We start from the raw sequence: 25,541 nt of genomic DNA on the forward strand, positions 1-25,541 counted from the left end.
CGTGAAGGTTATTTAATCTAAAAATGAAATTTAAATATAAGCATTTTGAAATAAACGTGAAGCTTTTTAAATCTGAAAAGAGTGAAACGTTCTTGCAGAATTCATTTAGTTTTTATTCTTGCATCAATGACCTGAATGATAATGTTGGTGCTTAAGATTATGTTGGTACAAAGCCGGGATAGCCTGGTCGGTAGGGCGCTGGGCCCATATCCAAGAGGTCGTGGGTTCGATCCTCGCCGGCCGAAGACTCCCCATGTAGTAAATGGTGACTGATGCACGTTAAATCTGTCGAGTCTCAAAGTCCTCCATGTTCCCACAACAAATCAATACCTCTGGGGGTACTGATCCAGGAGTTTCCTTGTCTTCTGGATTGGTTCAAAATTACAAGGCTACGGAGTTGAACGTTAGTATAGCTCGTTCACCAGGAGTTGGCACTTGGCTCCGCCTTCATCACGTGGTATGCGACGATACTATTTCGCTATTTTTGGGAGAAGGTTGTGAGCAATCCTGAATAATGTTGCTATTTGGCGATCGTTTGGCAAAAATATTTATTTCGCAAACTTTATGTGCATTTTTTTAACAATGAATATTTCATAAATTTGATGATATTTTACACTATTTTTTATGATATTTCTTTCTTTTGAGTGAATAGTTTGTCCTTTATGAGACATTTCGCTGGGAGAACAACAGTTTTTAAATTTAAACTATATTTAATTAGCTAGTGTAACAAAAGGTATATTAGCAGATGATAAAGCAAAGTAAGTGAAAAAGAATTCACACTATTTGGCGCAAATTAAGGGTTGTCTCAATTTCAACAACGGAGATGTTTTTCCTCTTACTCCCCGCGCTGAAATAAACTCTGCGTCCGAGGAGGTGGAGCCAAGTCTCAACTCCTGGTGAACGAACTATAGTCGTAAACCCATGAAATTGGGTCGGCTGTTCAACGACGGTTATAAAATAAAATAAGGATATCTTCTGAGTGGATTAAAAAATTAAAGTGTCTTAAATATTTTAGGAGCAAAACGGAAAAGTTGCTCTTTATAGTACTGAAAAAGTCCGAAAAATTTCATAACTCTGAATTGGTAACTTTTGCTCAACAAAGAGCCAAAGGCTTACTACCAGGAATGCATACATTTCTAAAGAAAATGTATAAATTTAGTTTATCGATTCCGATACAATAGTCTTACGATTCCGATATAAAAGCTAGATCTTCGAGTGCTCTTAAAAGAATATCTTCTTCCGTATCAATAGCAACAAAGTATGGATTGATTAAAGATGCAGAATTGACTCTTTTGAGTTGATATTTTGTGTCTCCTTAATAAATCTTTCAAAACCTTAGACACATTGATGCTGTAAAATTTATAAGCTCCAATTCAAGTATTTTGTACAGATATAGACTTGTAAAGAAACTATAACTTTTAAATGATATTACTAGCCCTCAAAAAAAGAAATATTTCTTATAATTGTTAGGAATTTTAGGTATTTTAATAATGACCTATTTCTAACTTCCATAGGATTGTCAAGAAATGTTGCCATAGTCTGTGGAAAAAAATTAATCAATGACTATAGCGCACGATAATTTTGTGGCAAAAATTTGCTTTATTAAAAAGCTACCAAAAGATATCCCAATGTGGTTTTACCTACTCTAAAATATTACCATACACTTTTCCCATACACACACAACAAAAATTTACCATTCGTGTATGGTAAAAAATTACCATAACCAAAACTCATCGAAATATAATATGACATTTTTTATGCCAAACCAATGGCAAATTTTCCTAAGGGAAGAGTCAAAATGATCATTTATTTGGCTACGGTGATCTTCGACGGTTTTATGGAGACTGCCAGCATGACAGATGCCATGGTTATTCGAATTGTCAACATGACGCTCGAGTTTTGCAATAGACGCAACGGAACGCAGATTTATCGCTTCAGACGTTCGAAGCACCGCGCATTTACATCTATCAAGGAAGCCAGATTTGCGACCTTCGAGGAAAAAGGGGATACCAACAAAGTGTATGAGTTCGAAGAAAGTGTGCAGTATGGTTCCCCGTTTGATGGTAAGTCTACAAAAACCAAAAGAGTTTCTCGAACATCAGGAACAAAGAACTACATACTCGATTTTAATTTTGCTTTGGAAATTTGTAGAGATTAGATGCAACTATTGTTGGAATTATCACAAATTGAACCTTTTTCAAAATTGCAGTTTTTTTCTTATGTACATTTAAATGTCAAGAAAAAGTCGATTTGTGTATCTTTTTCATTAAATGGGCACCATTATGTAAACAATGAATCTTTACAGATTTTTGACTTTCTTGACTTTTGATTTTTATTATAGCTACTCTTATACATAATCGTTAATTTTTGGTCTCATCTGCTTCAAATTAAACAGTATGGAGTTCCAATGCCCGTTCATTAGTGCATAGCTTGCACTTCTATCATCGCCATCATTTTTATATGATAATTTATAATTATCTCTGGCTAGAAAAACTTTAACATAACTAAAATTAAACAGGAAAATCATTTTATAACTTTCATTTCACTTTAAAGAAATTTTAAAAATGGGACTATTGAATCAGACTTCTAGACCAGAAAACCATCTTAATTATACTACTTAAGGCTACCTCTAAATACTACCACAGTTAACTACTGTTTCACGCTACCTCTATTAGATATAAAATAAATATATTTTTTCAACCCACTTTAATACCCACATATATTATTTTAGCTGAATCTATCATTTCTAAAATCTTTATAATTAAACTAAAAAAAAACAATTCTCATACTTCTACTTTGAAGTATAAAAAAATTGAATGGTTTAATTAACAAAACAATTCCGTATGAAAATATCAAAATAAACCAACTTCCTTAAGTAATAATAAAACTTTTTTTATTCAATAGATTTCTTTTTTTTTTATTTTAATACACTTTGTCTTATCAAAAAGTTTCTGAAGTTTTTACTTCTGCATTGATGACCTGCAAAAATATGTTAGTGAAGAGATCCTTTAAGAAGTGAAAACAAAGATATTCATATTTCACTTGGAGTATCTGACAAGTTTCCTCTTACTTTCTTTCTGAATTCTTCAGAATAAGAAATCATTACTGGAACCAATTTAAAAGTTTTCTGTACCGTAAAGCTTTTTTTTCAATTGCACTTCATGAAATGGATTACTCTGACTGCGATCAAACATTAAAAAAGCAAAATTCACTCCAGGCTGAGCTTTGATATTCAAAGGATGGAAAATTTTAAATCCGCTTCTATTTTAGGAATTCCGCTTACATTAAAAGCAAATGTTTCTATCTTTCTGTCAAAAACAAAGATATTTGTTATAAATATTGTTTCGTTTCTTTATTCTGAAATTTTTAAAAAAATACGTAAATTCCTCTGAATCTTAAACTCAGAGTTGTCGAGCATTAATTAAAATATTGTTTGTCGAACTATCAATTAATTTCGTTGTACCATTTTATCTCAATGATTTTTTTATTTAAATATTTCGCAATGATATCTTGTCTTTTTTAAAAAAAAATATTACTGATATAACTACTTTTTTCTTATGATATGAGGAAAAAAACATAACAAGCGTCTTATTTGAATAATTAACAGATTAGATAACATTGATTTATGTTAAGAGCTTTTCTAATTGCAATCTAAAGCTCTCAAAAAGCAACATCTATGTTATAGATAATAGTAGAAGTCAATTTAAAAATTCTTATAACTTCTCATTATAAGTAAATTTCCATGAAAAGATTTATTAAACACGAAAATATTTTTCACGACAAATGTAAAAAAAGGAACTAAAAAGGTATATACTGCACAGTCAATAGCGTATAATTTGTTACTTCATGTAAATTTGAAGAGATGGTGCTTTTTTTAAAATCTATGCAATCAGCAGTTTAACTAGGTTGATCTGTTTAAGTGTCAAAATTTGTTTTAATGCTCAGATTACCTAAGTAATCTGCAAATTACATTGACAATCTGTTGATTACCTACAAGACAATAGTGAAAGTGGCAACAAAATATTTGTTGGAGCTAAAATAAAAGTTTTTGCAAACTTAAACTAATCTGAAGTTATTTATTTCAATTTCGGTATCTAAAAAATACAAATTAATACATATAGACAATAAAAAAAATGGTAGATAGAATCAATCATCAAGCAATTGAAAACTAACTGTTGAAACCAAATGAACAAGGGAGAGAGAGAAACAGTACTCGGGATAAGAAATTATTACAGGAAAAATGAACTTTAAAGCTTTAATAGAAGGTGTCATTGTGCACACGTTACCAAGGTAAAATGCTGAAAATGCTTGATTCTGCACTTTAATAGATCAGCCTAAAACATCTGCATATTAGCGAGCAATATGCTCATTAACGACCATCGAGGTTCAGTAGTTGCATATGCACATTTAAAATACCCTATTTCAAAGTTTTCAGCTGTTAGATTTACACCCCATATAATCATGCAGTTTTTCCTTTTACTAAATAAAGCTGACGGAATTTTTTCAGTTTCTGAAAAATTACCTCAACATTTTGACACCAAGGAGCACATGAATTTAAAAATCTCTACAAATACAATGTTTGATGAAATAAATAAATGAACGTGAATTCAATATAAAATTAAGTTCCAATGCAATGCAAAAAAATTTCAAGTAAAATTACATTCTCCCTGAGTGCAGCTTCTGAAAAATCTATTTTACAGTTAAATTCATTTTTACCTTAAAATTTTATACCGTATGTTTCACAGTAGTATTTATTTAATTATAGTGATTAACTAAATATTTCTGTAATAATTACTGTAAGACAGATTTTTTCTATAAAATGTAACCGTAAATATAAATTTTACAATAAAAATACTGGAACTCTGGGTACCAGTAGTTTTGAAACTTAATTTAATCCATTTCTCACGGTGTGTATCTATGATTTTATTTCAAGGAACTTAAGTTTGACTTAAGCAATTGTTTAATTTAAAATTTAAATGCAATTCCTGAGTGTTTTATTATTATTACTATGATATTTTCCATATCACTATATCAGAGAAAAATTCGATTTCTTTTACATTTTTTTAGATTCAAGCACGGAAACCATTAAGTGCAATGCCTTATCTCTGAAAGGACGTATAGAGCTGTTAGGTAAAAATAAAATTCAACATCCATTTACGGATTTCGATGTTACTCATCTTTGAAAAGAGATTTTAAATTTTTGTTCATTTTTGTGTCACTCCAAGAAAAGGAGTGCGTGCTTACAAGTGCAAGCGCTGCATTCTGAAAAGCACTTTACATCAAAATATTGACAACATATGAAAAGATGCTCCATAAAATCTCTCCAGTCTACGCTTTTCACAATATATTTTAGCATATAAAATATTTCTTACATAAAAGAGACTTTCACTATATTTTTCTTGCGTGATATCTTTTATGGTTCTAATTCGATGGCTGATACAAAATTTAGCATTGCTCTACATAAATATTTAACAAGTTATGGATTTTTAAAGTATAAAAATGCCTTTTATAGATAAACGAGATGTTTTGAGCATGCGATATTACTTTTTTTTTCAATCTTTCATTATTATATTTCACAAGTTGTATCTTATTATTTGGTTTTTGCGGTACAATATCCAAAATATGAAGAAAAAATTTTTTTTTCTTGGGACAGATGGTTTTTAGAAATTTTGCTTGTATTCCAGTCTATGAACAAAGCAATAATTAAACAAATAATAGTTTTACGTTAACATATTCAATATTTGTATACTTTTGTCTTTATTCTAAAAAATTCAGTAAAATATTTAATAATATTTTGCCTGAAAATTACAGTTTCAGAAATAAAATTCTCACATTTGACGATGCTGCAATCCTTGGGCAATATTTCGTTAATTTTAAGAATCATTTTGTCACTAAATCACGTGATTTGTGATGAAACATGAACTCTCAAATATGTGACGAAAAGGTTTCCTCAACTCGAAACCTCATCATAGTTCATTGTAGGAGAAATTCGAGGTTCCAATCCTGCTTCGGGCGTAACTATAATTTATTTTTCCCTTCTGACTGTCCTTGTTTTGTTGTTATGCCACTTATATGGTGCTCATGCTAAAGTAATTATTAGAGAAGTTCGATATATTCGAGGTTTCTCCAACGAGGTTTCTTTTTTTCTTCTTTTTTCTTTAAAAAAAAGAATTATGAAATATTTATTTAATTTTAACGAAATTCATTTTCTTGAAGAAGTTTCGCCACTTTGACGAAATGTTTGCTCGGAGCATATGCTAGGAAACGGTTTCGTCAAAAACGAAGAAAGTTTCGTGATATTTGAGTATCCATTTTTATAGTGTAAGGGACATAAAAAAACATTTATCTGATATCATCAGAAATTATTCTTCTTATTTCATTTTCACTCCACTAGATTCAATTTCTGTGCAATTTTCAACGAGAAAGCTCATTTAGAAATAAAGTTTTTCTGATCCCTGTAGTTTTGCTTCTGTAATTCAGTGTGAAATATGATTCACTAAAATTTTTCTTTTGTGGTACTAAAAAACTCCAGTAGTTAGTAAATGTTACAAAAATCAATTAACCTTTTAAGTTTTTTAAACAAATAATCATCTCTCATTTGTTTCAAGGCTCGTTTGCAGACAAAATAACCATATTCTTTGTTTAAGTGTTAACGTATACGCCGAAGAGCCACTGCATTATGACCACCCTCCATCTATAACAATGCGCTCACCAGGTTTTCATGGTTTCTCACCCAGGAACAACGTTTTCATGGGGCACATTAGGACCCATAATCCTCATAGAACAATCCCTGACGTCTGTAAGCTACTTGAACATAGTTGCAGACCAGGTTCACCCATTCATGGCAACAGTTTTTCCTGCGGGGGATGGTGTTTACCAACAGGATAATGCACCATGTTATAAGGGTCGAATCGTCATGGATTGGTTCGAGGAACATTCCAGTGACTTTCAAGTCATGTCCTTGCCCCCAGATTCACCTGACCTTAATCCAATAGAGCATTTGTGGTCCTACTTGGAAAACCAAATTCGTGCTGCCACGTTACCCCTTCGCAATGTGAAGGAATTGCAGGACCAGTTGGTGAGCGCTTGGTACCAGATACCTCAGACTACCTATCAGCACCTTGTGGAATCAATACCACGGCGGGTGCTAAGCAGTTTTGAGGGCTAAAGGTGGTCCTACATGTTATTAGCAGGGTGTTCATAATGTAATGGCTCTTCGCTGTCTATAGTCAGATAAATATAAATAAACAATAAGCTTTCAGGAATGCTATACTTTTTAAAATGGTATAATTTACCTTTTAGAGGCAAAGGTAGGCAGGCGTGTGCGGGCGAAAGTCTGTTATGAGGAGCAATCCTCCTACTGGTGTCTGGAAGAAGCACAACCTCGTATGGATCATCTGCTGAATCATCCGCAAAATGCAGCTCCTCCAGATCCATAGCCTCCACCCACTGCCCATCACACGTCTTCCCCTATAAAATAAAAATAATGTGAATAGGATTTAAAACTACAGAAGGTGAATTTTTCGTTACAAGCAAATGCACTATTTAATGTGAAAATAGCAATGAAATTGATTCCACCATAATAATGTAGAATAACTTTTGATGTCATAGTTAACACTGAATGTTGATTTCAATAGCAAGATATCAAGGAGGGACAAAATCAAATGGCAAATCCTTTTGAGGCTTGCCACAGGATTTTGTAGTAGATCTTTTTAAGTAGGAATGAAGATGACTTGTTCAGAGGATGCCCAGACGTTTACTATCCTTTTAATTAACGAAAGAAATCAGGCGAAATGATGTTCGATTCACATTTTTGGTATTGATAACAGAAATAATTAAAAATAGCTTCTCTTTTTCCTTTTTTCCCCGTTTAAAATTTGCCCCGAAGTGGACTGATCGTGAAGATACGTTGCCCAGTAGAACACCGAGGTCAAGCATCACTGGCTGCGTTAAGTAAGCGGGTGGGTGACCACTTTGATCAGCCTGCGTAGGAACCGACGGTGTGCGATATCGTTCCTCATTAAACTGTTCTACCATAAAGTGTTCGACTTCGCGCGCAGGGCTCTTAAAGCAAGGGAGTCATCACCTCTGCAGAGGATCAAAATTGCGGTGGCATGTCTTAGGATCATCCTCAGGGATGTTTCCCAGAACGTCGCCGATAGCCGATTGTGCAGCTCAAGTGCGATGTAAATAAAGTTCCTACCTGCAGTTTAGAATTTCGTTCAGAATTTCATTCGCAGTTTAGAGCAGCAAAAATTGTATTTTCCAAAAAAATGTTGCAATATTGAAAATTTAGTAAGTTTTAGGTACTATAACTGCAGAAATATTGCATCTTTTGTTGTAGCAATTTCAGGGTCACTCGAAAAGTTCTCAAAATATGCCGTACTCGTTACATCGAGTTTTGCCGGATGTTTCATACACTATCTGTTCTGTTACAGTTTTTTTTTATTTCGAACTAATATACTTAAACTAAATTATTTTCCTTACTACAGAAATATCTTAACTGAACATAGTAACAATTTACTCCAGTATTACTCAATAGCAAAGGCACTGAGAGCTAGATAATAGCACTGGGGTTCGATCCTCGTCATCAGTAGTAACTTAAAGACTTAAAGAGCATATACCTTCAGATCGATGAGTACCAGCATGTCAGTAAAGTAAAGGCAGCCTTGTTCTCAATAGTGAGCACATTTTTTTTTTACAAAATGATTGTGTAGCTCTAGCCTCCCTAAGCCCCTGACTCACAAAAGGCAGTTCCGGGATTGCTTTTTAAGAAGTCTTTTTAAGTTCATACTATCTTTAAAAAAAACAATATAATATATGAGATGCTTCAATCTATTGTAATAAAATTCCTGACACGGTTAGTTACTTTGCCACTGTTTCCTTTCAATAGTAACTATATATAAACTCTTATCCTTAAAATATGGCTTATTCAATTAAAATTTTAAATGGGCGCCATCAATTATCGAAAAAAAATCCATTATGTTCTTCTGAAAGATTTTTGCAAGTTCTTTTATTTTATAACCGTCGTCGAACAGCCGACCCAATTTTGGGTTCACGACTACCGATGTTCAACTTCGTAGCCCTTTGATTTTTAACCCAATCCAGAAAACAATGGAACTCCTTGATCAAGTATTTCGAGAAATTTGCCTTTGTGGAGGACTTTTGTTGATGGAACTAGCCCGCATTTGCGTTATATGAAGAGGAAAACCACAAAAACTTAGCACTGATAGTCTGATGGCGAGGAGACGTTAACCCAAGATCCTCATCTACCAAGATAACCCATCTACAATTGAGGATATTTTACGTCAGCAATGTGGTTGGTGCAAGGTCGGGTGCGGAATTCGTTTCCTCCAGCCATTGCTGGGATTCGAACCCGGTTCCCCTCATAGGGAGGCGAGTGCTCCATCCCCTAAGCAACCACAACTCTTTACAAGTTCTTAAAAGAAAACATACTTCTAAAGATTCAGCGAAGCAAAATGATAAAATTATTTATTTGCTTGGTATTCCCAAATCGCTTTTCATGTGCCCCATACATAAAAAAAAAGAACTTAAATACCTAAAAGTAAATACATTCATATATTTTGTAGTTCCATAGAATATTTGGCACAAAGTATTTATTAGAAGTGATCATTTTAGTTTAGTTTCAAAGTTAATTTTTAGAGTGCTTGAAATGCTTTGAAAACTAATGCCTTTTGTTCAGTAAACCGTTTACTATAATACCATTAATTTCAAAAGTAAATCTTAGTCATCTTGCACTGACATTTGAAACCGCTCCTCTTCCTTTAAATATATTTCAAATTCACTCCCAGCCATTGTCCTAACGTTACTACAGGATAATCCTTAAATACCATTAATTTACACGTTATCACAGCCAAATAATCTTCAAACTCTATCATTGCGTGGAAATTTGGCGCCAAAACATTGTAAATGTATTCCGCTCACGGCCAAGCTCGTTAATAAACAGCAAATGCAGCGTCGAAATAAAGCTTTTAAGGAAAAGAGATAATGATTCTGAAAATGCTGTTATTGTTTCGTTTCCTAATTTACATCAGCATCAGACTTCGCCACCTCATTAACTAACAGGCTGCCTTTCAATTACAAACTACTCGTTGTTTCTCATCACCGTTTCGATGTTCTTTCCCTAGAGATGTTTTGAAATAATTGTATTAAGCTATTGATTTGGCGTGTGCAGGGAGACGCCAAAACTGCTGAAGTCTGTTGAAATTTTTCGAAGCGTGCTCTCAAATATTGATTTCGTTGAAATTAGTATTTGATTATTCAGCAACTTGTTGGTAATTTGAGCGTTTACTACGCTGCATCTAAATCAATATCGCAATAAACATGTTTATATGACCTTATTTGAATAGCGGAAAACTCCATTTTTGTTCATTTTGAGATACAGAATTTTAAAATCTAGTAAGTGTCTAGTTTTTTACTATATTTTTTGATTTGTAGTGCCCTCCAGCAAGAATAAACAAGCAGTGTGTTACATTTAAAATAAGATGGAAATAAAAGAAAGTGTACTGAAAATTAACCTAACAGCAATTTTTCCCCAACGAAGAAGATTTGTAATACACTGTTAGCAATTTCTCGGAAAAAATGCTTAAATAACAATTTATTGCATGGTTATTTTACCGTACTTAATCAAAACAGTCAAATAACAATAAATAAAACGGTAATCAAACTTTCAAGTTTGAGGAAAACTGTTTATCAACTGCTTTCACCTAATACGGTTAAACAAGCAGAATTTTATCGCACCAACTAGAACCACCTAATGAATCTACTTAGTTCCTTTCAACTGCGTACAGATCATAGCCGAACTGGCTTACCTGTCAGTCTCATGACTGGCAGAAATGGAGTTCGAGTCCTAGTGTAGACACCACACTATTTTCTTCTACACATGAAGAATTTCCAGTATCCGGCACTCTTCAATGTCCATTACCTTACGAAAAGCCAAGCTCCTATGTCTAGTTAAATAATAACTTTGGTTTTACGTTTTTGAAAAATGTCAGTTGTAAATTTTAAAAAAACCGTGTAGTTTTGTATTCATGGTTTTATAAAAATACTTTTTGTAAATGGCTTCAAAACCATAGAGGAAAAAAAATTGTTTTACCGTAATTTTTACGGTTAATCGGATGGACAGACAGCTGTCAGTTATTTTACCATAATTTCAGAATGAAAATTTTAACAGTGTATCTAGACTTAAATTCTTTACTTTTTTGTGTTTACAGGGAAAAAAAGTACAAAGTTGTGTTCCAAAAGATAGACGATTTAAAAAATAAGCGCACTATATTCAGTCTTCTGAGTAGACAAACAAAAGATTCCTACCAAAAATATAATGTTTATTAAAACATCTCAATATTAAAATTATCTATATATTTCATTATTAAAACGACAGAGTTTTAAAATCATTTAATTTCTTCTTTCACTTAAGCGTAAGCATAAGTAAATCAAGCATAAATAAATCGATTTTTTATCCAAAAATCTGAAACATTCTGAACAATTTTCAACCAGGTTTTTTTTTTAAATACATCCTCTCGAAAAATTTAAGTCTGAAAAAAATGAAATACTGAAACAAATTGTAATCTTTTAGGGTTTATAAAGCATAACTCGTTTTGGTTAATGAGGCAGAATTTAAAAACGATAATATTTTAACAAGCCACTTGTTTTTTGCTATAATTTTTTCTTTTGCTTTTTTTTGAATAACTGTTAAGCGGAATAAAATTCATATGACAATTTTTCTTCCTTTTCCATTTTGTTTTTTTAATCTAAATCATTATCTTAAGTAAACCTACTTTTTCTGTTGATAAAAAGGGCTCTTTTTTTCAAAAACTTCATTCAAACAACCTACTTTTCTTTAAATTAAAAACAACTGCACGTTTTTATTTATGAATGTGAGGTTTGTATATTGCAAAAATAATTTGTTCTTAAAAAAAACTTAATGGCGAATTATTTATTTATGCATTGCATTTCTTTCTGATTTGAGTTTCATCTTTGGGTTAATTGATATCATATTCAAATAATACGAGATTTTAAAGTTTGCTAACGATTTTTGAACAAACGTTTAATTCTTTGTATTTGAACATTCAAATATTTCTAAGAGAAAGTTAAATGTAAATGTTAAAATAAGTATTTCCAGAAATTAACTTACATTCATTAGTTTCAGTTTCTACTAGCAACATTTAAATCCATTTCATTGCTGTATTATGAAGTAAATAATTTTAAAAATAAATTATATAATATAATAACAGGAAACCAAATCTTATCTTTGAGAACTATACGCTTACGAAATATCTCATATAATCTAGTACTCCATAGAATGAGTGAATCTAGTGCATGTATGCATGATATTTAGTTTAAATCAATATTTGAAATTAAGGTATATATTTGTCACATTATTTTTTTCAACTTCAAACTCTTCTCCTTCGAAAAGTGAGATACATCAAGCGTAGAGTAGAAGTAGCGGCGGTTTTATTCAGAGTTCTATAGGATGGTAAGAAAAATGCACATAAGTTTGTGAATCGCGTATGAACCAGTTCGCGAGAGAGCATTGAAAGTGCATGTAAAGCCATACGCCAATATCAGAACAACCCATAGTAGCTTCAGGTGAGCATTATGATGACATTTGTTGTGATATGTCTTTTGCCTGTGGCAAACCCTATATTCACCATGCGGCTGTAAATAGATGATGTAAAGATTTTGCGTAGAACATACCTGAATATCGAGTCTTTTCGGACTTAAATATTGCACGGTGACTTGAAAATATCATTAGAATCATACTTAATTAAGTTATATTTTGCTGTTTGAAAGATACCGAAGGAAAATTAACCCATAATGTTTTAATTCATGTCTAAATACATTTGGTATGGTACATCTGAAGCTGCAGGAAATGAGGAGAATACAAAACAGAGAATACAGAAAAATTATACAAAAAACAGATGAAATACTTTAAACTTATCCATACTTAAAATAATTCATCAAATACTTTAAAGTGCAAACGCAATTATTTTATTATATTTGAATTTAATTTTATTATATTTCCACTAAATGTTATTACAATTTCACTACATCAAATTATATATTCGCTAAATATCTTGGTGATCATACCTCACTTTCTTACTCATGAAATAGTGAGTAGTAAATATTAGAACAATAAGATTTATAACAATAAGATATATTAGATACAAAGATAAGTAATGGTACAACGATAAGGTGTATAAAGATACAACGATAATATATATAAGAAAAACGATTAGATACATAAAGATAAAACGATCATTTATATAAATAGAAATTAGAACGATCGGATGTATAACATAAACTACTTGTTGGTTTTCTAGTTTATCTATTTACTAATCAGGGGTCTGTTTAGAAGAAATTTGGGTCCGTTAATGGACCTTTCACAAAATATCTTTTCATAAAAACGGACCCTTCACAAAATATTTCAACTTAAAAACAGACCCTTCACAAAATGATTTTTCTTTTAATCGGACCCTTCACAAATTTGTTTATCGTCATTATTGTTTTGTTAATCGAATAAACCCTTCCCAGGGGGAAAACAAGAAAGATGGATGTAAGCGAATTAAGTTTTGTCTCCGGCAGACGCTTCTTCCATTATTCGTCCGAAATGAATATTCTGCGTTCAGCAGTATGGGCTAAATACCAAACATTTGTATGTTGCAGCTCTAATTTAGAAGCAGAAATTGCTGTTTAATTTCGAAAATTAATTTTTTTAAATTATAATTTTACAGTGCTGACCATAATCTTGTATTTATTTGCAATTTAAAAACTCTTTGAAAAAGTTTTTTGCAACAACCGGACCCTATTTGCTCGAATTCATAAAAGCAGGACCTTGGTTGAAAGAATGGGACTTAACACTTATTTTATTTTCACAAATTACGAGTAATTTTTTACACAATTTTACAAAAGCAGGACCTTACACAAAATGTCTGGACAGACCCCTGCTAATCAAAGCGAGTAGTACAAGGATCCTGTATCAATCATCTAACCGATGGCTTTTCCCATAAATTTGTTGTTTAAAATTATCGTATGTACGAAAAATTATTTAAAAATGTAATTAGAATGTTAATTTATTAAGCAAAAAGATTTTCCAAAGTTAAGGAATATTTAGTACACGTAATCTTAGTATCATTAAAATTTAAAATCATTGATTGTTATCATTACATTTTACGAAATGCCCACAACTATTGCTAATGAAACATGCAACTGCATCACTTACAAATTTTGGAATCTATTTTAAGTTCGTATAATTTTAATCATCATTATTTGAACCATCGTAAATAAACTTGCTTTAACTCACATCCAGGTTGTAAAATGCCCGAACTTTGATTTATAGCCCCGTAGGCTGTTTTGGTAATGAGATTGGGGAAAGCGGATGGAATAAAAACAAGATAGTGCACTATCTTCAAAATTCAGTTTCATCGCAGTAACCTAACTTCCCATTTTATGATCCTAATATCGTGCATAGACTTATTTCATGTAATGTAAAGGATATTAGATTTGGAAGGTCAGGTTAAGAAAGTAATTTATTTCATTTTCAGAAACATAAGCGTTGTTTTAAACGCCGCTAAAAATAAAAAACATTAAATTAAATGTATAAAGTATAGTCTCTTTTACGTGTTTCCTTATGAAATTTGGCTAAGCATTTACTCTTAACACAACTTTAAAATGTAAGTATTAACGTATTTTTAACCATGTATATTTTATCACGAAGAACAATTATGGTAAATTTACAGTGCTGTATAGTCATGAAATTTCGAGTAGGAATCCATAATTCTGGTAATAAAATGAAAATATATGGTATTTAAACCATTCATTTTGTCATTTTGCCATTAATGTTGTCGCAGTTTACCGGAAATTCAGGGTTTTAAAATTTTGGTCATTATTATCACACATATAGAAACAAATATAAGAAGGAAAAATATATTTAACCGAATTATTGGTTATATGCTATAATTTAAGGGGTTTTTTTTGAAAAAAGTACCAAATTTTACCAAATTTGTCAAATTTTACCAAATTTAACAAAGTTTATCAAATATTATAAAACCATATTTTATTGGTAATTTACCAAAATCATTACCAAAGCACTTTGGAAAAAAATACCGAGATTTTGGTGTTCCCATAGAGCTGGAAATAAGTAAAAATTATGAATCTTAAAAATAAATTTTACCGAATAAATCATTTTTATGCCATGAAAATTATTAAATTATACTAGATTTATCAATTTGTACCTATTTTATCAAGTTTTATAACACAATATAAAATCATATTTTATTGTTAATTTCACCGAAATCAGTAATAAAGCTCTTCAGTTTTATAATATGTAATAAACTTTGGTAAAATTTGAAAAATTATGCAAAATTTGGTAATTTTAACATGATACCTTAGAGCATGGCATAAAAACCATTTATTCTGTTAAATTTATTGTTCAATATTTTTCACTATACTTGCGATAATAATAACTGTAAGCGCATTTTCCATGCCAGTCAGAAATACGACAAATCTTACCAATTTCTGGTAGTTTTAATAATTTTTTTTTCGGTGCATTAAACTATTTTTTTTTTAATATTAATAAAGTATTTATCAAAATTCACATGTTTAAAAAAGTTATTTATTTCAATAAATTTTTTCAAAAGTATAATAAAAGTCATATCTAAAGCTGAGACTGTGAGAATATTGTTTATTTTTATACTAATTTTATTATTTTTATTTCATACTGTAAGAATCTGCCTCCTAACTATTTTACGCAAAAAATCCCATGATTTCTGCAGTTATTGTTTCTTGTCGACAACTTAATTTTTAGATATAAAATAATAATTATTCATTTGAAATTTCATAAAACTATTTATTTTATTTTCCTCTATTTATTTATTTCGCGTTTACACAGAATTGATATCGCAAATTTAGGCCCTGATTTTTGGAATAAAGCTTAAACCTTGTCAAATGCTAAACCTTATCAATCGACCTGGTTTCCGTTGCTATTTCATTTACAATTCTAATTTAAATTCATATTCAATTTCTGTAACCATACAAATTCAATATTTGTTTTTTATCTAAAATATTATTCAGCAAAAGCTTAAAAATTGAATTCCATATTTATTAGTTTAATTTTATTCGTGGACTGGAAGCATTTTCACACAAAGTCTATTATATATAGAAATATAACTTCTTTATTCTTAAATAATTGTAGCAATTTTAAATAATTGTAGTTAGCTATGACGTGCAGTTAGTCTAGATACCAGTTTTGAAATATGTTCACCATAAAATCATATATGATTAGGTTAAGACTATATTATTACACAGAATCACAGCTTTTAGTTTTAAGCTTTTAACTTGGAATGTTAATAATAAAAAAAAACAAGAAAAAGTGATAAATAAATATTACAAGAAACACTTTACAGATAAATAATTCCCCTGCCTCGCTTTACATTTTCTACAAACTGTCACTTATAACAAATACTTTTTCGTTAAAAAAAATATTTTATAATTTATGGATTAATCGTAATAGTTATACTAAGCTCGTTCAAGCATTGTTAATAACAAGAATTCGAAGCAAAAATTTTATGATGGAGAAAGATCTAAAGGTACCTATAGCCAACGAACAGTATAGATACCTAGGAGGTGATCGAACTAGGCAACTCTAAATATAAAACAAAGCATGTAAAAAAAGGGATTTAGTACTGCATTCAGGATAACAGACTCCATTCAATATCTGTATTTAATACATACCGACTGCTTCTGAAACTTATAATTAAAGTATTGTTTAGATATCACACTGTAACAAATTCTGGATCAAATTATGGTAAAAAGTACCGGCACTCATGCTTCCGGCACTTTTTACTGTAAAATCCATTTTTACCGGAACATGCTGCTTATATCGTAACTTTTACAGTAATTTATACCGTACAATACAATTAACCACTATAATTAGGTGAATATTACTATTAGAATTACGGTATAATATTTTACTGCAAAATGGATTTTATAAATGATGCACTTAAGGTACCGGTACTTTATACCGTCATTTGATCCGAGATTTTTAATAGTGCAGGCTTCTACACGTTTTAAAATTGCGTGACGGTTTTATTGCTATAGAAAATTAACAGTTGGTTTTTTAGTCAATATACTCACTATTCGCAGTAAGAATGCCTTCGTTTTAAGAAGTAATTAACCAATCTATTATGTATTGCAACTAATTAATAGTTTAATTGCATTATTACTGATCTAGTTTCCGTTAAATAATTCATTCAATCTAATCACATTATAAATTCATTACATTTCGCACTGATATAAATGTGGCCAATCATCTAAATGCTTAAATCGAATCGTAGTCCAATCCACTGATTTATATTTTAATTGAGTTATTTCAGCTTTTAAATTTTATCTTAAACACCTTCAGCTTATGTCTGTGATTAAAGAGAAGGCATCAAAAAATAATACAATTTCCAAAGAACACAATTATTCGAGTATAAGTACTAAACCTCAATATGAACAGAAGTTGATTTAAACAAATATTAAAATCAAGCATTTTTTAAATTTCCGATTAGTCGCTTCGGAAATATATACAGCGAAAATAATTCAGGTAAAATTACCGTACTATATGGTAAAGACATTTATGGTATAAAAATTTAATTTCGATAAAAATGTACGTTACTTAAACCAATTATTTGATAATTTTACCGAACATATGGTAACGGTTTACCGAAATTTCTGCTTTTCCGAATTTTAGTTCATATTAATACATACATTCAGAAATAAATGCTAAACTGAGAAGTAAATTTTACCAAATAAATGATTTTTTGTACCGCGCTCTGAGGTATTATAATAAAATTACCAAATTTTACCACATTTACCGAATTTTAACACACATTATAAAACCATATTTAATTGCTAATTTCATAAAAAATCATTACTGAAGCACTTCCTTAACCATGCTTTTGTTTCCCATACAGTCAGAAACACGGTAAATTTTACCATCTTTTGGTAGTTTTACCATGTTTTTCTTCACCGTAGATATACGCAAAAATGAAATAATACACTTATAATTATTGTTTTGCTTACTTACAAATAAATATTTAAACACAGTGATTACATAAAAGAGTCAATACAAATATATAATAAGCATTATTTCAGATTTTTTTACAAATAAGATTATGTTTCAAGCAAAACCAGCTTTACAGTTATTTGAACAATACTTACAAAAGTATTTCATTTGTGCATTCATGCTTGCAATTATTGATCTTTTTTTACATTTTTGTTACGGAAACTTAAAATATATTTCATTGTAAAAAGAGTATTTAATTTATTAAAATAAATGAGTTGTGAATAGGAAACTATATTTTAAAATTAAATAAAGTTCTCATTGCCCTGGAGCTTGTATTTCAAAAGACAGAAAGTATTATTTTTTATGTGAAACGCGTTCCTTTTGATTCTTGTAATTGAATTAAGTTTTATTTGCTTTGATGTATCTTTGTTGTAACTGAATTTAGGTGTTTGAATTATCAAAAGTCTAATTTTTGAATTTCAAATTTATTCACTTTGAAATATTGAACTTATTAAAAGTCGAACCAAACAAAGCTTACATGTTTATTTTATTGAATTGTATAAATTTAAAGTTTTAGGATGAGTCACCTCTTTTGCATGCAACACAATTTTAAATATAAGAGTAATAATTAAACCAATTTAAACTAAAATTAATTTATTTAATTTTAAGATAGATAAATTAAACTAAATACATAAAAAGTAATCTAATATACATTATAATCAAAAGGAAGTTTAAAATTTCATTTTACGTAGCAAAAACAGAAATCATCTAATCTAAAACAATGTATGCAAGCTTCTCACATGTGCTGTTCGCAGAATAGAAACGGACCACCCTGAATAACTTTTGATCTGAGGATCGAATCTTCACGTTCGAAGTTTCATTCTTACTGGTTCAAAGGAGTGACCTCAAATATGGTAATTAATTAGTGCAGACGATAGTTGAAATTACGAAATCATACGCAAAAAAAACGTAATTTCTCTGAATAAAAACACCATTTTATAACTGATTAGGGTTTCTTAACCCCAGAATATAGGGAATGCCGAAATTTGGGAAGCATGGTCCCCATATTTTGATCAGGAGAGCGATCCGAGGTTTGGGCCTTTAATGTTAATTTTACTTTTTGCATATTTTTGCCATACTTCGAGAACTTCCTAAGCGAATTTATAAAAAATTTACACTTATTTATAAATTTTATTAACCCAAAGATGTTTCCATGTAAAAAATAAATTTTGAAAAATATTTATTATTCTTTATTTTTCATTTATAATAGTCGAAGCAATTTTGAACTGTAAGGTATACATTTTCTTACGTCATTTTAAAGAATTAATTTTTACATGGCCAAATCCAAACTTTTTATCGAAATTGGCTTAATAATTTCTGAGAAACCGAATTTTAAAGAATTTTGCAGAGAGATTATTTCATCAAACTAGCATTGCTTTCTTTTTCGAAAGTAAAAAGTATGTTCGGTCTCAAATTTTGTGTTTCCGAAAACTTTAATAACATTTGATGTTATGATCGGATTCAAATTGTTAATACTCAATCTTACTAGTTTAAAGAAGCTTATCTGAAGTACTCTAATTAATTTAGGCAGGCCATGTTTTAGGTTACGAAATCAGACTCAAAATTAGACACAAAATCATACTTTCTCTGAATAAATAAACTGAATTGTAAGTTAGTCCAAAAAATCTGGAAGCAAGGAAGATAATCAAAAACTTATTGCTTACAATTCCTAAATTTATCCTTAGGCAATTCCATTAAGACTCTCTCTCACTTTATATACATACTAGGAGGCTAGTCCCCCTGTTCGTTGACGCTCACCTGCCTCGAGGATTGCTTCGCAATAATTACTGTTTCTTGGCATGAAATAGTTGAAATTATTCAACTTGAAATATATGTACCAAAAATCACTTGTCCAGCCACTTCCCATGTTCAAATATTTCTCTCCGTTATGATTCATTAAGATCTATTAAAGAACACAAATCATTCTTCTAAGTAATCATTTTTTGAAATAACATTTCAATTTAAAAGTATATTGTTATCACAAATTTGGCAAGTTTAAAACTGTAAATTAATATTTTTTCTTTCCAAACGAACAAATGTATATTTTAAATGCAATTTTTACACTCTTCAAGTTCTAAATCATTTAATAAATCTCTTTAATCGTAATTCATAATAGTGTATTAATGTAATTTTCAGTAAAGAATAATAATTGTAAATCGGTATATATATATATATATATATATATANTTTCTACAAACAGCAGTTTATATATATATATATATATATATATATATATTTCGACTTCGATTTTAATTTTTGCACCTGTTTATTCGACATTTTTTGAATGATGAAAAGACGACGTTGAACGACATTTTTTGAATAACGAAAAGACGACGTTGACCGACATTTTTTGAATAATGAAAAGACGACGTTGAACGAAATGTTTTGAATAATGAAAAGACGAGGTTGAACGACATTTTTTGAATAATAAAAAGACGATGCTGAATGACATTTTTTGAATAATGAAAAGACGACATTGAACGACATTTTTTGAATAATGAAAAGACGACGTTGAACGGCGTGTTTCAAATGGAGAAAATTTCGATGAATAGTTCACGAATAATTAAAATTAAACTGTAAGGCAATTTTGAGATGGCGAAATAATAAAAAAGTAACGCTTTCATTAAAGGGTCAGGTCTAAAGTTTCAAGACTGGGCTATTATAAGGGGCATATATCAAGACTGGGCAAATAAGGATTTTGATGTGATTATAATTAAAACGGATGATTGAAGATATCTTTTAGTACCTCAACAAAATTTTATAAAACAAAAATGAATACAAAAGTACAAAAATGAACACCACTATCACAGCATTTCCATGCGAGTACTGCCTAGGCATCCATTTAACAATCTAAAAGAAAGTAAATATTTCCTGTTCGTTTTTCCCTCTCGGGGAAAAAGTCTAATCTTTCTCCCTGTCACAAGTTAGATTTTTCCTTTTTTATAGCTCCGAATCTCACTTATTGGTACTTAATTTTGCAGACTGGCGCTAACCCCATCTTTAGAGGGTAAAAAGAAAAAATAGGTTTATTCTGATAATGTATGTTTATGTTTGTAACTTAAAATATTGTTTGCACAAATATTTTAGCATGTTTAAAAATAGTCCTTCGAAACATTAAAATTGCCACTTATTAAGGAAAACATCGCTGATTAGATCAAGAGTAATAAAGGTAGTCGTTATCTTAATCTAGCACTTATTAGTATCAAAAGAAAAAAAAATTCTAAATCTTGTTGATCTCTCAGATGTTTGATACAGAGCACTATTTTCTTTGTTAAAAATGAACGCCATTAAATCGATGCTTCTCTAAATGTAACAATAACAATCCTAAACCACAACACAAATGCAATAAATACAAAATTTTGGTATTGATTAGACAAAAATTGTATTGAAAATCTGGATTGGATTGGAGTGAGTGGAGAAAAATGATTGTTTCAGAATTTCACTATGCGAATTAAAAACCAATTCAATATGAATCGATAAATTAGTCAACTTTACCCATAAACAAAATTTTCAATTCACACTTATTTGTTAGTCATTTTGTTTAGATTTACCATATATACTAGTTTAAAATAAAATACTACTAAAAAATATTTTTCCATTTTACGCTTACTCATTAGTCATTTTTTAAATTTTCGAAATTTACTAGTTTTACCAAATTTTACCAAAATTTACCAAATTTGCCAGTTTAAAATTCATCATAACAAAAATATATTTTTCCATTTTCCATTGTTTTTCCACTTTACATAATACAAAATTCAAAATCACCTCAAAACAAACATTCAATTAGAAGTGTATTGTTTTAGCTAGAAGCACAATACCTTTTGATACCGAAACTGTTTTAACTAAATGCATTCCCTATCTCAGGAAACAAATGTAAATAGTTTGAAATAAATGTTTACTCCCATGTAAATAAATTCAAATGAGAACAGGGACTGATTCCGAATTCAATTTGCGAAACGAAGAATTCATTTCACTTCTCACAGAACAATGCTCACCCATAAACTTTGAAACTGGAAAAATTCTATCTTATTATCCAAATTAAAAATAATTACTCGAAATCACCTGTGATATTTGTGAAACACTGATGAAACTTTTCTGAAAGCAATTAAAGAACACTTTGATTAGTTTCAAACAATTATTTTCTACCGGTGAAGGTAATTAACTAACCCTTATCCGGGCACTTATTCATTACAAGATTTGTTGCTATGGTATTCGTGATCATAAGAACTTTTCTTGCACAAAAGTAATTGATCTTAAAGCTTCAAGTGAATGCATTAGAAGTTACTTTTTTCTTCGAGTGTACAGAAGATGTCACGGAAAGAAATGATCTGATAAGAAAGAAATATATCTTTAGTGAAAGAAAATTCTTGCATTATCCAATAATGATATAATTGGTGCATTTTGAATAAAAAAAATAATAGCACTATCCTTCAGTAATATAATATATAAAAATTTGTTCTTAATTTTGCATAAAAGTTTAACGTATCGTAGAATTGAGATTTAAGGTAATGTCTTCAAATAATTTTAAAAATGTATCCTAATTGTGATGCCACAATTGGCATTATATATTTACTTTCTATCCTCTTAAATATCTTTTATTACTTAAGCTTATTTTTATTAATAGAATTATATATTTAAAATAAAGAATTATATAAAGAATTATATATTTAAAATAAAGAATTATATAAAGAATTATATAAAGAATTATATATTCAAAATAAAGAATTATATATTTAAAATAAGCTTTTAAAATGAACATAAAATATTTATTCTTTTTTTGCATCGATCAATGTAACGGATACTTTTTATTTCATTACTAGACAGACTTATTAATTCACTGTCGCACCTAATCGAAAACAAAAATCTATTTAGAACTTTAAATTCTAAATTTCTAACAATTAAATGTTTCTGTTGCATGGTTGTAATAATTCTCATAAATTTGTTGGCGACTCGTGATCGCAAAGGTATTTTCTGAACCCAATATTGATATGCTGGTTGGCTTTGTTTTGGCTATGTTATATTTTGATAATTCTCCAATTTTGGATCTCCTACCCATACTTTCTGTGTCCGTTAGGAGCAATTGTATTAACTTTTGATTCAAAATTTGTGAGGACTAGGAGTGCCCTTTTGGGCCCTCCAGTCCCAGCCATCCTAACGGATTTAAAAATGCAATCGTAACGGAATGCTAACAAAAAGCTTCTTAATGTGGAAGTTATATTTTCTCTATTCCTGTAAGGGATTTATTTTTGTTAATTTGTAATTATATATGATGGCCATTCTTTATAATCTTCAGGAATTATTGTTTAATAAATTGGTTTTTTAAATGATTTATATGTGAATTTCCTGGAGACTGTCATTTTGTTTCATATTTTTATTAACGGCCAATACGAACAACAATGAATTTAGATATTTTCCACTGTGCAAATATTGGCGGCCACAGAAGGAGAACAACCTGCACCATACTAACCTAAAGCAATATTTTCTTTAGAAAATGATATGCGGGATAAATTATATGCGTTTGAGATAAAAAGTAGGTAGTTACTAGAAATGAAAGGTAGTTAATAGTATAACAGTAGAATTCGAGTTTTTCCTTTATGTAAAATACCGTAAATATGCTTTATGTGAAATACCTTCCTTAAGTGAAATATAATTTTTTATGGAACTAGGATAGCTTAACTCCCCAGAAAAGTGCCAAAACAACCCAAAAATTTCAAAAAGTATCTGAAGAAAAATTGAGGATCAAAACAACAGACACTTTCAATTTAATGGCATAAGGTAATTATCTGATTCAAGAATATCAATAAACTTCACAAAAAAATAATAAAACTATCAATCCTGGAGCATTGGTCCCAGTCCGTGAAATCATTTCATCAAAATTTATTCAGGGTGGTTCGTTTTATTTTTTCTTTTAATTTAGTTTAGTTTTGTTTTATTTTTACTTTTTTACCCACAGTACAGTACAAAAAGTTACACCAAAAATAAGTTAAGAGTTTCGTTTTATAATAACTAACAATAACGCAAATACACACATGGACGAAAATATTAGCGCATCAAGAAGGAATCATCAAAATGAAACGAAGTTTTACATACGTAATGACTACTTTGATGTAAGTAAACGATTAAAAAATCAAAGAAAAACAATAATCTTTGATTTTCTAATCATTTACTTACATCAAAGTAGTCATTACGTATGAAAAATTTTGTTTCATTTTGGCAACTCCTTCTTGGTGCACTAATTTTTTTGTCCATGTGGGTATATTAAAATATTAGGCCTAAAAGGAGAAGGGACAGGTAGCAAAAAGGTTTAAAATTGCAAATGCCAATGTTTGTCACAATTGTAGCATGAAACGTATGGTATCCAACAACGTAGAAATAATTGGCTTTTAAACTTTCATTAATGCTTATTTTATGAAAGAAATATGATTAAACAAGGGACGATCGGAAATATGATATCAAATCACTTGAATACTTTATCATGGAATCTATTCTAACTTATCTAGTTCTATTTTACAACCATCGTTGAACAGCCAATCCAATTTTTTGTGTTTACAAGGACCAATGTTTAACTCCATAACCTTGTAATTTTGGACCCATTCCAGAAGACAATTTTGTATTGGGTGAAATTTTGGCCTATTTGACGGAACTAATCAACATTTCAATGGAGAGGACCTACTTTTGACTATATGACTATCGATGTTCAACTCCGTAGCCTTGTACTTTTGAACCGAATCCAGAAGACAAGGAAACTACTAGATCGAGAGAAATTTGCCTTCGTAGAGGACTTTTTCGTAGAACTAATTCGCATTTGTGTTGCATGGAGAGAAAAACTACAAGGACCTGCCAAACAGTACCTGCTCAGCTAACAGCAAGAGAACTCTAACTCATGATTCTTCTGCCACTGAAAATATTTTACATTTGCAATATTATTATTATTATGCACTATTTTACATTAGCCAATGCGACCCAAGTGCGGAATTCGTATCGACCATCCTTAATAAGGGATTCGAACCCCGTCCACCTCATTGGAAGGAGAACGTACTCTCCCCTGAACTACCATGGCTCATTCTTTCTCATCAAAATTTTAGAAAGTATTATGGCCCGGGATAACTTGATTGGTAGGACGTTGGGCTCATGTTCCTGAGAGCGTGAGTTTGTATCGTGCTGGCTGTAGAATCGCCGTGCATTAAGTGGCGACTGTTGCATGTTAAATTGGTCGGGGTTGCAAAGTCCTCCAAGTTCTCATAACAAATAAAAACATCGGGGTAGTACAGAATTAGGGATTGATCGTTCTTTGATTCAGGTAAAAATCTGTGGAAGAATAGATGGAATTTGAATGGGTCCTCCCTGTAAAATGGGCAGTCACGTGCGCGTGGCTAAATTCGCATTCTTGATTGTCGATGGCGCCACTGAAGAA

General features: G+C 30.4%; 1 protein-coding gene across 4 annotated transcripts in view; it reads right to left on the reverse strand.

Annotated features, from left to right (window-relative positions):
- The window catches only part of LOC107455136 (multiple PDZ domain protein), a 99,021-nt gene that overhangs the window by 23,883 nt on the left and 49,597 nt on the right, over positions 1 to 25,541 (reverse strand). For all 4 annotated transcript variants that reach the window (XM_016072603.3, XM_016072601.3, XM_071183861.1 and 1 more), the window contains exon 2: positions 7,296 to 7,470. In XM_016072603.3, the coding sequence (XP_015928089.1) occupies positions 7,296 to 7,437 (142 nt within the window). In that variant the 5' untranslated portion in view covers positions 7,438 to 7,470. The remainder of the gene's footprint in view (positions 1 to 7,295; positions 7,471 to 25,541) is intronic.

Source organism: Parasteatoda tepidariorum, chromosome 8, assembly GCF_043381705.1.
Source record: "Parasteatoda tepidariorum isolate YZ-2023 chromosome 8, CAS_Ptep_4.0, whole genome shotgun sequence".
NCBI classification, from domain to species: Eukaryota; Metazoa; Arthropoda; class Arachnida; order Araneae; family Theridiidae; genus Parasteatoda; species Parasteatoda tepidariorum.